The sequence below is a fragment of the Rhopalosiphum maidis genome, chromosome 3 (assembly GCF_003676215.2).
Source record: "Rhopalosiphum maidis isolate BTI-1 chromosome 3, ASM367621v3, whole genome shotgun sequence".
NCBI classification, from domain to species: Eukaryota; Metazoa; Arthropoda; class Insecta; order Hemiptera; family Aphididae; genus Rhopalosiphum; species Rhopalosiphum maidis.
The window spans coordinates 1,897,610-1,912,073 of NC_040879.1; the positions used below are offsets into that span (position 1 = coordinate 1,897,610).

The 14,464-nt window shown below is 26.8% G+C and overlaps 1 protein-coding gene across 1 annotated transcript; it reads left to right on the top strand.

The window, feature by feature from the left end:
- The first annotated feature begins 10,577 nt into the window (after positions 1 to 10,577).
- LOC113560000 (zinc finger MYM-type protein 1-like) lies at positions 10,578 to 11,583 on the top strand. The gene is made up of 2 exons (XM_026965786.1): positions 10,578 to 11,216; positions 11,389 to 11,583. The coding sequence occupies exons 1-2, from the start codon at positions 10,578 to 10,580 to the stop codon at positions 11,581 to 11,583; spliced, it is 834 nt and encodes a 277-aa protein (XP_026821587.1).
- The last annotated feature ends 2,881 nt before the right edge of the window (positions 11,584 to 14,464 follow it).

Genomic DNA, 14,464 nt, shown 5'->3' on the forward strand with positions numbered 1-14,464 from the left:
TTAAAATTATAATATATTAGTTACATAAAAAATAAACCATAAGTTTGTAAAAATTAATAAGTAAATGATGATTTCAATTTAACAAATAACGAGGATGAATTTCCTTGAAAAATTACTTTATTTATTTTATAAGCTTAATGAAATTGTAATCAACTAATTATTTTTCAATACAGAATATTAACAAAATTACACATCAAACATTTTAGATGGGTAAATATATAATAGATATACCATTTACCTAAAACTTCATTGGATGTAGTATAAATAACTATTATTATTTTTAAAATTATTAGTTATCACTCTTTTCCTCATATACCTATATATTTACTACTTTTGAAAGCTTATTGAAAATTATTTATCCATTTTTTTTTTAAGGTCTTAAATAATTGGCTTAGAACTGATACTGTTTAAGAATACGATGTAAGTACTTTATAATTATTTATTAGTTTAATTTGTCAAGCATTCTTTTCAAAATATAGTAATCAATATGCTAATAGAATTATCTAACTGTTGTTTTTGTTATCCTACTCAATTTACAACATATATCATATTGATTTTGTTGTTAACTTATTAACAGTTTCTTTATGTTCAATTATTTTTGTTTGTTTCTCAATGCTGTGGATCGACAGTGTATTAAATCAGTTTAGAAATTATACTTCGCCTCATTGCATAAAAACTTTAAAAAAGATATTCTATTCCATTCGTATGCGACCCTTAAATTATTATCAATGCATATTTTACATAACATTTATTATTTACGCGTGCACCTGTGTATTTTAGGAATTTTTTGAACGCATTCTTCGTGATATTGACATGGAATATAGGGCTAAGTACAACAAAGAATACTACCGTGGTTCGCGGTAGTATTAATCCGTGGACGAACAACCAAAAATACTGTGGAGAATTGCTTGAGAGATCCATAGAGATTGTGTGCGTTGAGATGCAGATAAGGCGCACAAGAGGTAAATGCAAATGTTATAGCTGAAAGCAACTATAAGAACAATATTTTTATAATACATTAATAATTTTAATATAGTTGTATATGTTATTTGTTATAGCCGTTATAGATACTGTTATAAATTCTAAAGCAAGAAGACGCCAAAAAATACAATTTTTACAAAAAAAATGCTGTGTAGAACAATGCAGCTTAGACTTTATAAAAGCCAACTGTCCAAGAACAAGGAAAAAGTATATCTATTTCTACTTATAATAATTAATTTTGAAAATAGTATAATTTAACATAACTGTGTCTTAAAATATTACAAAACTACATGTTACTTGATAGGTCTTTTATGATGAGTATAATATATTTTATTATTGATAATCACATTACGCTATACCTTATCACAACAAATTTCAAATAGAAAGTCTTTTTTACCTATTTTAATGAAGATAAAAGAGAAGTAATCTTATAAAATAGGTTTATGTTAATTTTTAAATCTAAATAATTAAATTACTATTTTGATTGTGTATAAAATTTATACACACTGATTCAAAGAAATAATTTATTAAAAGTAATTACATTACTCACATATACACTATTTTTCTTATAAATTTGGTAAGTAGGTACCGCTCTGTTGTGTAATAGGCGCCCAAAAGTTCACTGTCTATGGTTGAATGATAATTTAGTATTTAATAATTGAATCCAATGTTAATAAATTATTTTACACAAAAACCATTCTGAGTGGTGACAAAGAGATATTTTAATATATTTTTTTCAATTTCTAGAAAATGTATGAATAAAATATAAGAAATATTTACTTAAAATACAAATATTTGATACCTCTATCAAAATATCCAATTATAGGGAAAAAAGAATGCAAAGGGTATGCAAAAAATGTAAAACAATGATTGATTTAAACTTCTAGTATTATGAAACAAATTCCTATATAACTAATATATGTTTTGAATGATTATTGAAAAATATGCAAGCTCTTAAAGTCCCTAGGAAATTAAATACTCAATGAAGAGGTACATGTTACACTTTTTACATTGTAGAAGGATTCTTTGATTTGTCATGGTGATTATAATATTAAACAATTACTATGTATTAAATTAATGATTATAAATGCAATTTTATCATCAGAATACACATAATATAAAAAAACACATAGATATCTTTATTTTTATTGTCCAAAAATCAATATTATGATAATATAATTTATTTTATAGTGGTAGGAAGAAGAATACCGAAGTTGTAACAAATATGACCACTACAACATCTCCACCACCACCATCATCAACGACAAAAAAAATAACTACAACAACAGCAACAACAACAACAACAACAACAACAACAGAATTTGACTATTCATTTTTGTTTGGTGCACCACCAGAATGGTGAAATTTGTAAAAAGCTAAATTACAGTCACTGTAAAAAAGTAAGAAAAAAAAATTGGTAAAATTACAGAATTTAAATTTACAAATAACGTTTCTAAATTGTTCAAAAAGTGTATCTAAATATTAAGATTGTATGAATTCTAAATAAACAAAATTTTTTTTTATACATCAATTTTGGTGATATGAAAATAAATTAAAACACAATTATTTTATTTTCAAGTTTATATTTGATATTTTGCAATTAACAAAATACTTAGTTGATAAAATTTAATAATTAACAGTCGAATTAATAAATATATGGTTTTATATATCTATTTAAGATTTAAGCTGAAAGAAATAATACTTCTTCTCTATTATACCTTTAAATTAATTTATCAAATAGTGGTCATTGTGAAAACTGAACAAAACATAAAATATATTAAATAGGTACTAGTGATATACCAAGTACCAACTCATTAGTTAATTAATAAAATTAGTAAAAGTATTATTACAATGGAGTAAAAAAAAAAATTAGTACATGGTACAAGAGATGAGACCACTTATAACCAGTCAAAAGACCAAAAACTATCCTTTAGAAGACTTATTATGGGTCTAACTGGAATAACATATGCTGCTTTATATCCCAACGCAAGAGATATGACTCATATCGGAGTTCGGATTTTAAAGGAAACGATTCTTTTTATATATTTAAGATAGAAATCTAATTATTATACATAAATTCGTTTCACGTCAATCTGATTCCAATTAAACGAATTTATTTTTGCTTATTTTTGTGTAAATGCTTTTTTTTGCTTTTTTCAGTTGCCTATTCTAATTGTGGAATTTTTATATTTCTGTTATGCTATATATAAAAAAAAATTGTTTATTTACTTAATAAGAAATGTGAAAACCTGTAATAATGATCGTGACCGTACCATTAGTGTGAAACGACCTTAAATTTATAGATTATCGATCTACAGAATATAGCTTATGGGTCGATTGCTTATCGGCTATTGAACTTACGCTCAGTACTCGTATAACATCGATATCGACCAGTTTAAAAGTTGCTGTATAATAACGGGCAGAGGTCGTTTGGGCGACCAAAAAAACAATAGTCCGTTTGGGTGAGTGTAATTATTTTTACCTGCGTGCGAGGTAAAAACCGGGTGACAGATGATGTATTATTGGTACTGATGATATTATTGCAATATTGCTAATCGTTATTAATCACTATTCTCGAAAATAAGATTACGATTCAGACACACTGTCCAAGTTGTACATAATAACACTGTAGTGTTCTATGTGTAGTGTCTTGAATAATACTTTCATGTACAAGTATTTAAAAATTAATTTCAACAATAGTAGTCAGTAGTAAGTTTTTTTATATTTTTACATTTACCTAAAATGGATTTAAAAATCGAACATATTTTAACTACGAAAAGATGTAAAAAATGTATAGTTATCGAACAGTTCAAGTACACGGAATCAAATATTCTTCAAACTGAAACAATTCGATTTCGTTGTACAAACAAAAAAAATGTAAAATAAGTGTCTTAATTGATAGTCATTTAAAAAATATATTAGAGATGACAACACATTTATATAATCATGAGCCGAATACAAAAAGATCTTTAGCTATAGATGTAATTCGAAGTTCTTCTAAAAAAAAAGCTACTGAACAAATACATGAAAAACCTAATAAAATTATTAGGAAAGAATTATTAGTAGATAAGTCAGAACTTCAGGATGAACTTAACTATTCTGATATTAATTTAATTAGGCGATCAGTTTATCGTAGTTGTAAACAACAGTACCCAATATTACCAAAATCGCAAAAAGAGTCATTTGATCAATTATGTGATATGCAATCAACAATTAAATACAACGATCAGCAATTTTGTTTTGTAAATCAACAAAAGTCAATTGTTATTATAACGTGTCGTGACAATTTACAACTCCTGTGTAAATCTAAAAATGTCTTTGGAGAAGGGACATTTTCGTATTGTCCCAAGTTTTTTTGTCAACTATATACATTACATGTCTATACTTACAATTATTATGTACCAATAGCATATATATTTTTAACATCAAAATCAAAAAACAATTATTTGAATATGTAGTTTGAAATATCTAAGTTATGTAATGAACTTAATTGGCAAAATTCTTCAATTAGATTTTTTTCATTTGGATTTTGAAAAAAATGCACATTTAGCTACAACGCAAACATTTCCTAACTGTCAGTTAATAACATGTACATTTCATTTAGGCCAAAGTTGGTATAGGCAAATAGTAAAACATAAAAACTTAATGAAAACGTATTTAATTAATAATTCTGAAGATGGATTGTGGCTCAAATTTTTTTTCGGTCATTTTTGCCACCAGCCGAAGTAGGAGATGCATTTACTAGTTGTTATCAATTATGCCAGTTGACAATGAATGTGTACAATTTGCCGATTATATTTTGGACACCTACATAGACGAAAACTCAGAGTTCCCCCTCATTTGTGGGAGTCATCATCAATATTTGACCATCCCAGAACCACAAATGGACCAGAATCATTTCATTCTCACTTTAACAAACAATTTTACACACCACACCATCATGTACATCAAGTCATTGCAGTATTATTAGAAATCCAAACTGAAAATATGATTAAAATCAATTCCATTTCAAAAAATATCCTTAACGCTCAACGAAAAGAAACTATAAAAAAAAAAAAGAGTTTGTGCAAGAAACATGGAATAAATATGAAAGAGGGAACATTAGCCAATTAGCATACATAAAATGGTTAGGTTTAAAATTTCAGGCTAATAAATTACTTTAAACTGTACTATGATTATATTATATGTAATTTTATTTATAATTGTTGACTTATTATTAATTATTTATGTGTTATTTGATTTTTGGCTGTAGATTCCCTATATTTTATATGATTTTTGACTGTAAATTACTTATATTTTATATGAATTTTGACTAATTATTATTAATTATTCATATTTTATATGATTTTGTTTAATTTTGTTGAGTGTATATTATAAGCATTTTCATACCGCTCAAACGGTATTTTTAATTGAATAATTCTCGCCCGAACGGACTATATTTTGAGTCGATTCGCCCAAACGGTCTACGCCCATAAAAACATCCTCTCAGACAATAGTCAGTTTCATTTCTGAAAATCTTGCCAAATACACGGTAGTAAATTCTTTTTTAATTTAAATTAAATTTTCAATTTTTTTATTCAGTTTTATAAAATTATAATTAATTCATGTTAATTTTTATTTATGCTTTTTTTAATAAATATGCTTCATTTTTTCTTTTTTAAAACAATTTTGTGCTTTTTTTGTTATTTATTACGCTTTAAAATCTGAGCCCTAGATATGAGTAATGAATTAAATTTAAGGTATACTTCATATAGTACAATGTTATTTGACCTTATAACAAAACAAACATACAAATGCATAATAGCTGATATATATTCCTGTAACAACAAGAGCTACTTATGTATGACATGCCATTTTTTTGATGAATATACTTTTAATAGACACTCTTAAATACTTGGTTGTCGATGAATAAAAGGGAGCCATAAATAAATAAGTATAACTTAAGTTTTTAATACAAGTACACAAACATTTAAATTAAATAATTCTAAAACATTAACAGATAACAAATTAAATTAACTATGCTACCAATCGATTAGATTGCATTAGATCGAATCATAAAATATATTATAGAAATTAAATTAATACCAAATGATTATAAACATGTATTAGCCAATATTTTCAAAAAAAAGAGTACAATTTTATGTATTTAACACTATTATTAAGAACACTAGGACATGCATCCTTAAATAACTAAATTTATTGCATAGGTACTAATCAACGTCTAATGAATTTTGTGTATTAATTTGGCATGATGGCATATCTGTAGGTATGATTACTTTCTTGGTTTTTTGATTTCGTATTTTTTTTTATTTTTTTTATTTTTTTTTTTTGGTGGGGGGGGGGGTGGAGGAAAATTATTATCAAAAGTCTTTTTAAAGTGCTCTTGCAACTCAGGTCCGTTAATTCGAAGTCCATTTTTAAAATGATAACTACAAACTAATAAAAAACTTTTATCAACCAGCAAATGCCTCACGCCTGAAGAATTGCTGGCTTCTGCAGTCATTACTCAACACTTAAATAATTTTGGAAATCACTTACGTTTTAGCTGATTTAGAGGTAAACAACAGTACTTTTTATAATATTTCCGGTACAATTTTTAACGTTTTATAATATAATTAATATACGAATTTAATATAAATAAACACTTAATACATAAATACAGATGTATTTGCTGCGACTCTACAAGCATATTTTCTAAGTATACATTCATAAATGAAGCACATAATAATGTACTCATTTAATATAATAGGTATATAAATATATAGATAATATAGAACATAAACGTCGTACCATTACGACGACAGACGCCAGTTGAAAAAAAAAGACTATACATACGCTGCAGTTCGATCATAATATTATTATCGTATTAAATGTGTCCAGTATAATTCCACTGTTGTTACAATATGGGTAGTGGTACTCACCGGACCATACTTAATGTATAATAAACGAAGGCATCTTCGCCCTATGTATAATAGAAATCGAATGTAAATTTTCGTATTCGCCATTTAAGAGCATTCTTTGGTGTTTCACACAAGACGTGATTTTTAATACCTGTATAAAATGTCTGTCCTAACTGCGATCTCGTTTCTATGGGTATTTTAGTGTCGCCAATAGGTATGTATTCAATTCACAGTGGTCATTTTTTGTCTAGACGTATTACAAATGATCAAAATGTGATAGTGGTATAATATGTCATTTGGCGCCTATAGAGAATGTTCACAAAAACATCGTCAATGCGACGCCACTGCATATAGACTTAACAAAAATATGTCCGATCGGTCAAATACCTACCACCCTGCTGTAGTGGTCGATTTTCGAAAACACAAAATAATAATAATATTATTATCGTATTAAATGTGTCCATTATAGTTCCACTGTTGTTACAGTATGGGCAGTGTTCTCACCGGGCCATACTTAAAGCCTTAATACTTAATGTATAATAAATGAAGGCATTTCCGCCCTATACATAATGGAAAACCTATACATTTTCGTATTCACCATTTAATAAGAGCATGCGATTTAAAAATATCACATTCCTTGGTGTTTAACACAATACATAACATTTCATACCTGTATAAAATGTCTGTCCTAACTGCGATCTCGTTTCTATGGGTGTTTTAGTGTCGCCAATAGGTATGTATTCAATTCACAGTGGTCATTAGTTGTCTAGACGCATTACAAATTATCAAAACGTATCAATATAGGTACAAGCATGGTAAGATGTATATGTACTCCGCGTACTCGTATTATATTATTAAATCCATTATTGATTATTTTTGACCAGAAAAATACATTAGAAGACCTACTTATTATTGTTGTATAAATTGTAATAATATGTCCATTGGCGCCTATACAGAATGTTAACAAAAACGTCGTCTATGCGACGCCACTGCGACATCGGTCAAACATCGATTTTCGAACACACAAAATAATAATGCGTACCTACCATTTTTCCTAACCTAATCATAGCACTTAAGATTTTACTGACATTACCTATAACTGCAGCAAGTTCTGAATGATGGTTTTCAAAACTAAAAATTATAAAAAACTACTTTCGGTCCCAAATATGTCAAATGCGTTTAGTTGGTCTGGTAACTCTTTCAATTGAAAAGGATGTATCAAACAAATTGGACATAAAAAAAATAGTAGAAGAGTTTGCAGCATTAAAAGCTAGAAAAATAAAATTTATATAAAAAGTAAAATTTTTGGATTTTTTATTATATCGCTTTTAACATTTTTGTGAAAAAAATTTATTATTTTAAGATACTTAAATTTTATCAAAAATAACTATTTAAATGTAATGATTATTAAAATTATTATTAATATTAATTGTCTGTAGTTGAAAAAAATATTTTTTTTTTTGTGAATTATAAATTATAACTATAACGTATAGTCCGTAAGGTATACTGTGATTTGACATATAAAAATGGTTGAAATTAACATAATTATTATTTATTACAGTTACTAATATGTAACGTCTCATCATTAGGTCCTAATGTATATTGTAAAGGCACATTAATCCAACTGGAAAACGGCACCATAATAACAAATAAAGTTCACACATTTATATAATGGTCCAATATTTAATAAGCAACAACTTATAAAACGTTTTAGGGGACAACTTTTATTAAAAGGTCAAAGACAGAGACTATAGCTCTAAAAATTATACATGATGAATCCGTTAGATAAGGATAACTTATAATGCACTTTAAAATTGTTATACACAAACAATATTTTATGAAATGCAAATTTAATAGAAATCAGGAAGCTGTCTATAGTTGGCAGGGCCGTATTTAGGGAGGGGGCGGCCGGACACCGCTGTAAATCGGTGTAATATCATATCAATAAATATTTTTTTTTGAAAAGAATTTGTACTATGATACGGCCATAATAATATGATGGTGGTATTTGTTATCAACGATAACTGATAAGTGGTAGTATATTATTAATATATTATTTTAACATAACCACAGTCAACGGTTGTAGATAGACAAGGACAACCATAATATTATAACCACAGTTATTATCATTTATTATAATTGTAAATTTATAATTAAACGAACTATTTATTTAACGACTATGCAATGTTGAATTTGGTTGTTAGTTATTAATATTAAAAACAAACGTTTTAAGTAACTATTGTGACTATGTAAGTATAAATTATTAATAAATATTCATAAATTATCATAATTTATTTTATTAAGCTGCATGAAAGTATAAAAAAATTATTAAAATAGTATCTATTATAGGACATAAAACAATGTACATATTACATATGCCTGCTGTATATAATTATTACAAACAGCACGAGCATGCTTATGCGTTATAACCTGCAATGAAAATTGTATAAATTACAATACAATGTAATTTTTGTATTAAAAATAAGTGGCGTTTAATCTTGTATTAATTTATTATGATAAACATTTAACAGCCCATTGCCAGTTAGTTATTGCTTTGTTTACTAGTTTCTTTTGAATAATGGATGGCAAAAAAAGATTAAGTGAAGTTGCTTATCGCAAAAAAGCTAAAGTAAAAGCTTCAAAATGTGCATCTGTAATTTCCAAAAAAGCAAATATACAATCTTATTTTAATAAAGGTTGGTAAATTAAATTTAAAAAAAACTAGTTTTATTTATTATTCACTATGAATTTCAGTTAATTTATTTACTATCAATACTATTGGAGTTGAAGATGATAATATAGACAATATAGTAATTGATGATTTTGTAAATCCTGATGCTGCTAAAGAAATTGATGTTGATAACACAAACTCCTCATTACAAAAAGGTTTAATATTTTTTTTCCACATAAATTCAATTTAAACTTAATGAAATAACATTAGAAGCATAAATTAATTGTTTTCAATCTGATAACAAGTACAGAATTATTTATTATTTATTTTTTTTTATGTTATTACTAATTTCATATTGTTACATTGAATGTTTTATTTAGGTGATTCGTTTGATAAAAATTGTGCTGAAATTGAAACATTGAATGAGTCTTCTAAAACTGAAGAAGTAAAATATTTGTATATCTTCAATTCTTCGACTAGACTCCTAACATTTGGATTTAAAAAAGTTATTTGTTAGTATAAAATATAATAATATATTTAATTACATAATATTTTATTTATTTTACTTTTAATAACTTATATACATATCTATAAAATTAATTATGCTTAAGTAGGTAGTTATTTTAAATTCTTAAAAAAATAAAATTTTTAAGGAAGGACCCCGCTTTATGGAATATTAATAATTCATTAAAAGACTATATTTCAATTAATGGTATTTCTCAAGACTTATTAGAAACAAACTTTTTGAAGTCAAAGAGAACATATACTGTAAATAATAAAGGTACAAGCAAAACGGTACACAGATATTTTTGTAAGAAATACCTTGGGTCCATTTAGTTAATGGAGAGATTATAAAAAGAATTTTTTTTTGTATTCAATAAGTAAAGGCTATATTTATTATTACCCGTGTGCTTTATTTGGCAGTAAATCTTCTTGCCACTTGTGACTTTTCAAACTGAAAAAAAGCTGAAGAAAAATTATCTAGCCATGAAAATTCCCACAAACATAGGATAAATATTTCAACAATGAAACAAAGAACTATAATTCTAGAAAGAATTGATCAGCAACTGATACATCAAATGCAATTTGAAAATAATTATTGGAAGACAATTCTAAAGCGTATAGTTGCTGTTAAGGTGCTATCATCAAGAGGTTTGCCTTTCAGAGGTGAAACAACTCAGATTGGTTGCTCAAATAATGGAAATTTTTTGATGGCAATTGAATTGATTGCTGAATTTGATGTGGTTCTTTCAGAACATATTCAAAAATACGGTAATCTTGGAAAATGTCATACATCTTATTTGTCATTCCATACATATGAACAATTCATTTTATTAATGGCAGATAATGTAGTAAATAATATTATTCGAGAAGTAAATGAAGCACGCTACTTCTCAATTTCAATTGATTCTACACCAGACATTTCACATACTGACCAACTATCATTTATAATTCATTGTGTAAATGTACACGGTGAACCAGTTGAACGCTTTTTGTGTTTCATTAATAACATTGGACATAAATCTCAAGAAATGATGGAGGCAGTTATTCATATATTCAAAAAATACAATTTAAACACAAATTACCTAAGGGGCCAGTCTTATGATAATACACCGTTGGAAAATTTTAAATGTGTTACTCAAAAGTCTTACCGAAACTTGATGGTCAGCAAGAGAAGATGCGTGTAAATCTCTAAACAAAAATTGGTGTTCGGTTTTAAAAGCGTTAACTACAATAGCTGAAGATAGAAGTGAAAATATTTCAACTTGCTGCGAAGCAAAAGGTATATTGAAAAGTATAAAAAGCTTTAAAACATAATTTATGTCAATATTTTAGAGAGATATATTAGAACGGTTTAATGCATGTAGTAAGAAACTACAGTCTATTCAAATTGATTTGGGTATTGTGGTAGAAATTTACCAGTTATTGATAGGTTTTGTACATGATGTTCGGTGTGATGACATGTTTAATGATTACAAAACTCAAGCAATTGAAAAATGTGGCATTTCAAGTTTAAAATACAAATACTAAACGTAAAAAAATACGTAAAAGATTTTTTGATGATGGCAACAGCGTGGAACATGTATTTGATGAATTTGAAAATTTTAAAGTAAATACTTATTTCATGATATTAGACCAGATTAAATCTGATTTAGAAAAAAGGAAAATTGCCTATGACAATTTAACTTCAAAGTTTAATTTTTTTTATCACTTGTCAGAGCTAACACCTGCTGAAGTTAAAAAAAGTTCTGAGTCATTGCAAAATATATACAAAAACGATTTCGGATCCTCATTCTCTATAGAATGTTTTCATTTCCAAAGCCATATTAAAAGTTTAAAAAAACAAAAATGTGTTTTTCCAAAAACAATTTTGGAAATGAGTATGTATATAAGAAACAACAACCTTGTAGAAGTCTATCCATACATTGATATTGCATTGAGAATGATACTCTGTACTCCAGCTACAAATTGTTCAGCTGAACGGTCTTTCTCAACACTAAGGAGAGTTAAAAACTATTTAAGGTCATCAATGAAAAAAGAAAGATTAAATGCATTAGCTATTCTCAACATTGAATCCCAAATCACAAGAGAATTAGACTACAAAGATATTATTGAAGAATTTTCCAATAAGCAATATAGAAAACAAATATAATCATTATAAATATTGTATTCATTTTTGTAGATTTTTTTATGTTTAATATATATTGTTAAGAGACCGTTATACATGCATGTGTTACCTCTCTCTTACTATTTAGTATTTACTAACATACATCATAGCAAATTTTTGTTCAGTAGAATACATTTTGTAATGTTAGTTTTAATATTAGAGTAAATTTACCTATTATCAAATTTAGAGGTAAGAATATTATCTAGAAGATGTCATATAATTTTAATGATATTATAATTTTAAAGTAAGTTATAGCTATGTAAAACACTACAACATTAAAATGTTTATAGCTTACTTTACAAAGTTATAATATTAATAAAAGCATATGAAATTTTATAGATAATATTCTTACCTTTAAATTTTATAATAGCTAAATTTACTCTAATATTAAATGCATCCATTCTGAAACCACGTTTTTTTCATTTCACTTTCCACGCGCTACTAATGCCTGTGAGTGTCTCTCTTAGTCTCTTATTAACTGCTCACGAAATGTTTTTACACTTTCGTAGACTTGAAACATTAGTTATTACTAATAACTTATTAGTGAATACCTAATGAATAAATTACACAAACTATCAAACTGTTTAACATCAACCAATTTTGAACAATTTCTAAAAATAATCCAAAAACCACGAGGAACCATATTTTGTTTAATACGTCAAATTTTTTTTTTTTGTTCGGCAGAAAATGTTGTCGCTAATTGGCTAAGAAGAAAAACACCATTAATTTCCGTAAGTGGTTTTATAATAATAATAATAATAATAATAATAATAATAATAAGATTTGCACCGTATTATTAAAAGTTTGCTAATTTATTAAGACATTATTCGATAATACGGAAAAAAAAAGGGGAACGAAAATTTCAAAACGCACAATATCCAGATTACTTATTTAACCAAAAAGACTGGAAATTGATGGATATAATTATTCAACCACCAAAAACCACTCTATTAAACATAGAAGTTATATTAAATTTTTATGGTAACCTTAAAAACGTATCTACGTCTAGATGGATATACTTACAAAGCAATTGCAAAGGGATTCCTGATCAGGTGCAATTACACTTACTGTCTTTACTAATAGAAGTCACTGTATATATATTAAATTCATTACAATCTTTTTGATGTGCCTTAAAATAATTATTACCTGCAGTGGGTGACAATTTATTTATACTAAAGTTTATTAAGCAAGTTTGTATTAATTTATTTTAAGAGCAATAAATATAAGCGAAAGAGTTTGATTCCGCCAAAGAAGTGCCTAAGACGGAATTCAAATCACAAAAGTGTTGTGGATTTTGCTGAGGAAGACAAAAAAAACGTCATTTCTACCGTAAGTATATTGTATGTAGACGAGATCCCTATACGAATATATGATTAACTGAGCTACTAAGTGTTACATGCCTATGAAAGACGTGCACTGAGACTCATTGAGTGTAGGTAGTAAAACTTTGTTTGATATAACGCTGGTGAGTTTTTCTTGGCTGTTACTTATTTACATATGAGCCACGAAAAACTTGATAATAAGTTAAGATTTAATGTTTATGGAGTGGACTATATCTTTAATTGTATAATAATTTTATTGACAATAATAATTAATGAAAAGAAAACAACAACATTTGGATACACGGAGACTGGTAATAGTGCACTCATGTGTACACTCACACTTCGACTGTTCTACGATATATATATTATATTAAGAAAAAGGTATAGTCCGATATGCGGATATTATAATTACATTTCATAAATCGGTTCAGTACCTAGCTTCGGAGCCTATTCAATACAAACAATCAAATCTTTCGTCTTTATAATATTAGTATAGATTGCCGTAAAATACCTTATATAAAATATGTGCTGCTATCTGTGAAGTTTAATTTCAATCAATCGATTTATTTTCACTTATCAATACGGATTAACTATAATCATATTTGTAAATAATTGGGGTTTCGATTCAAAACGGACTTTTTCCATTTTTAACAAAATTGAGTTAGGTATTGATTCTAATAGAAATAATGGAGGGAAATCGAATGGCAAGGTTAATTTTTAGCTAACCTCATTTATTCCCTATGAAATAGTTGGTCGTGTTTTTTTACTAAACGTTCCTTTTCTAGGTATACATTTAAATCAAAATGATCTATGTCCAATTTCCTACAAAATTCAATTTTTCCTTATATGTCAGCATAGGAGAAACAAATTTTTCATTGTAAAATGTGTTATTTCCTTAATTTCTTAGCAAAACGTACCTTTT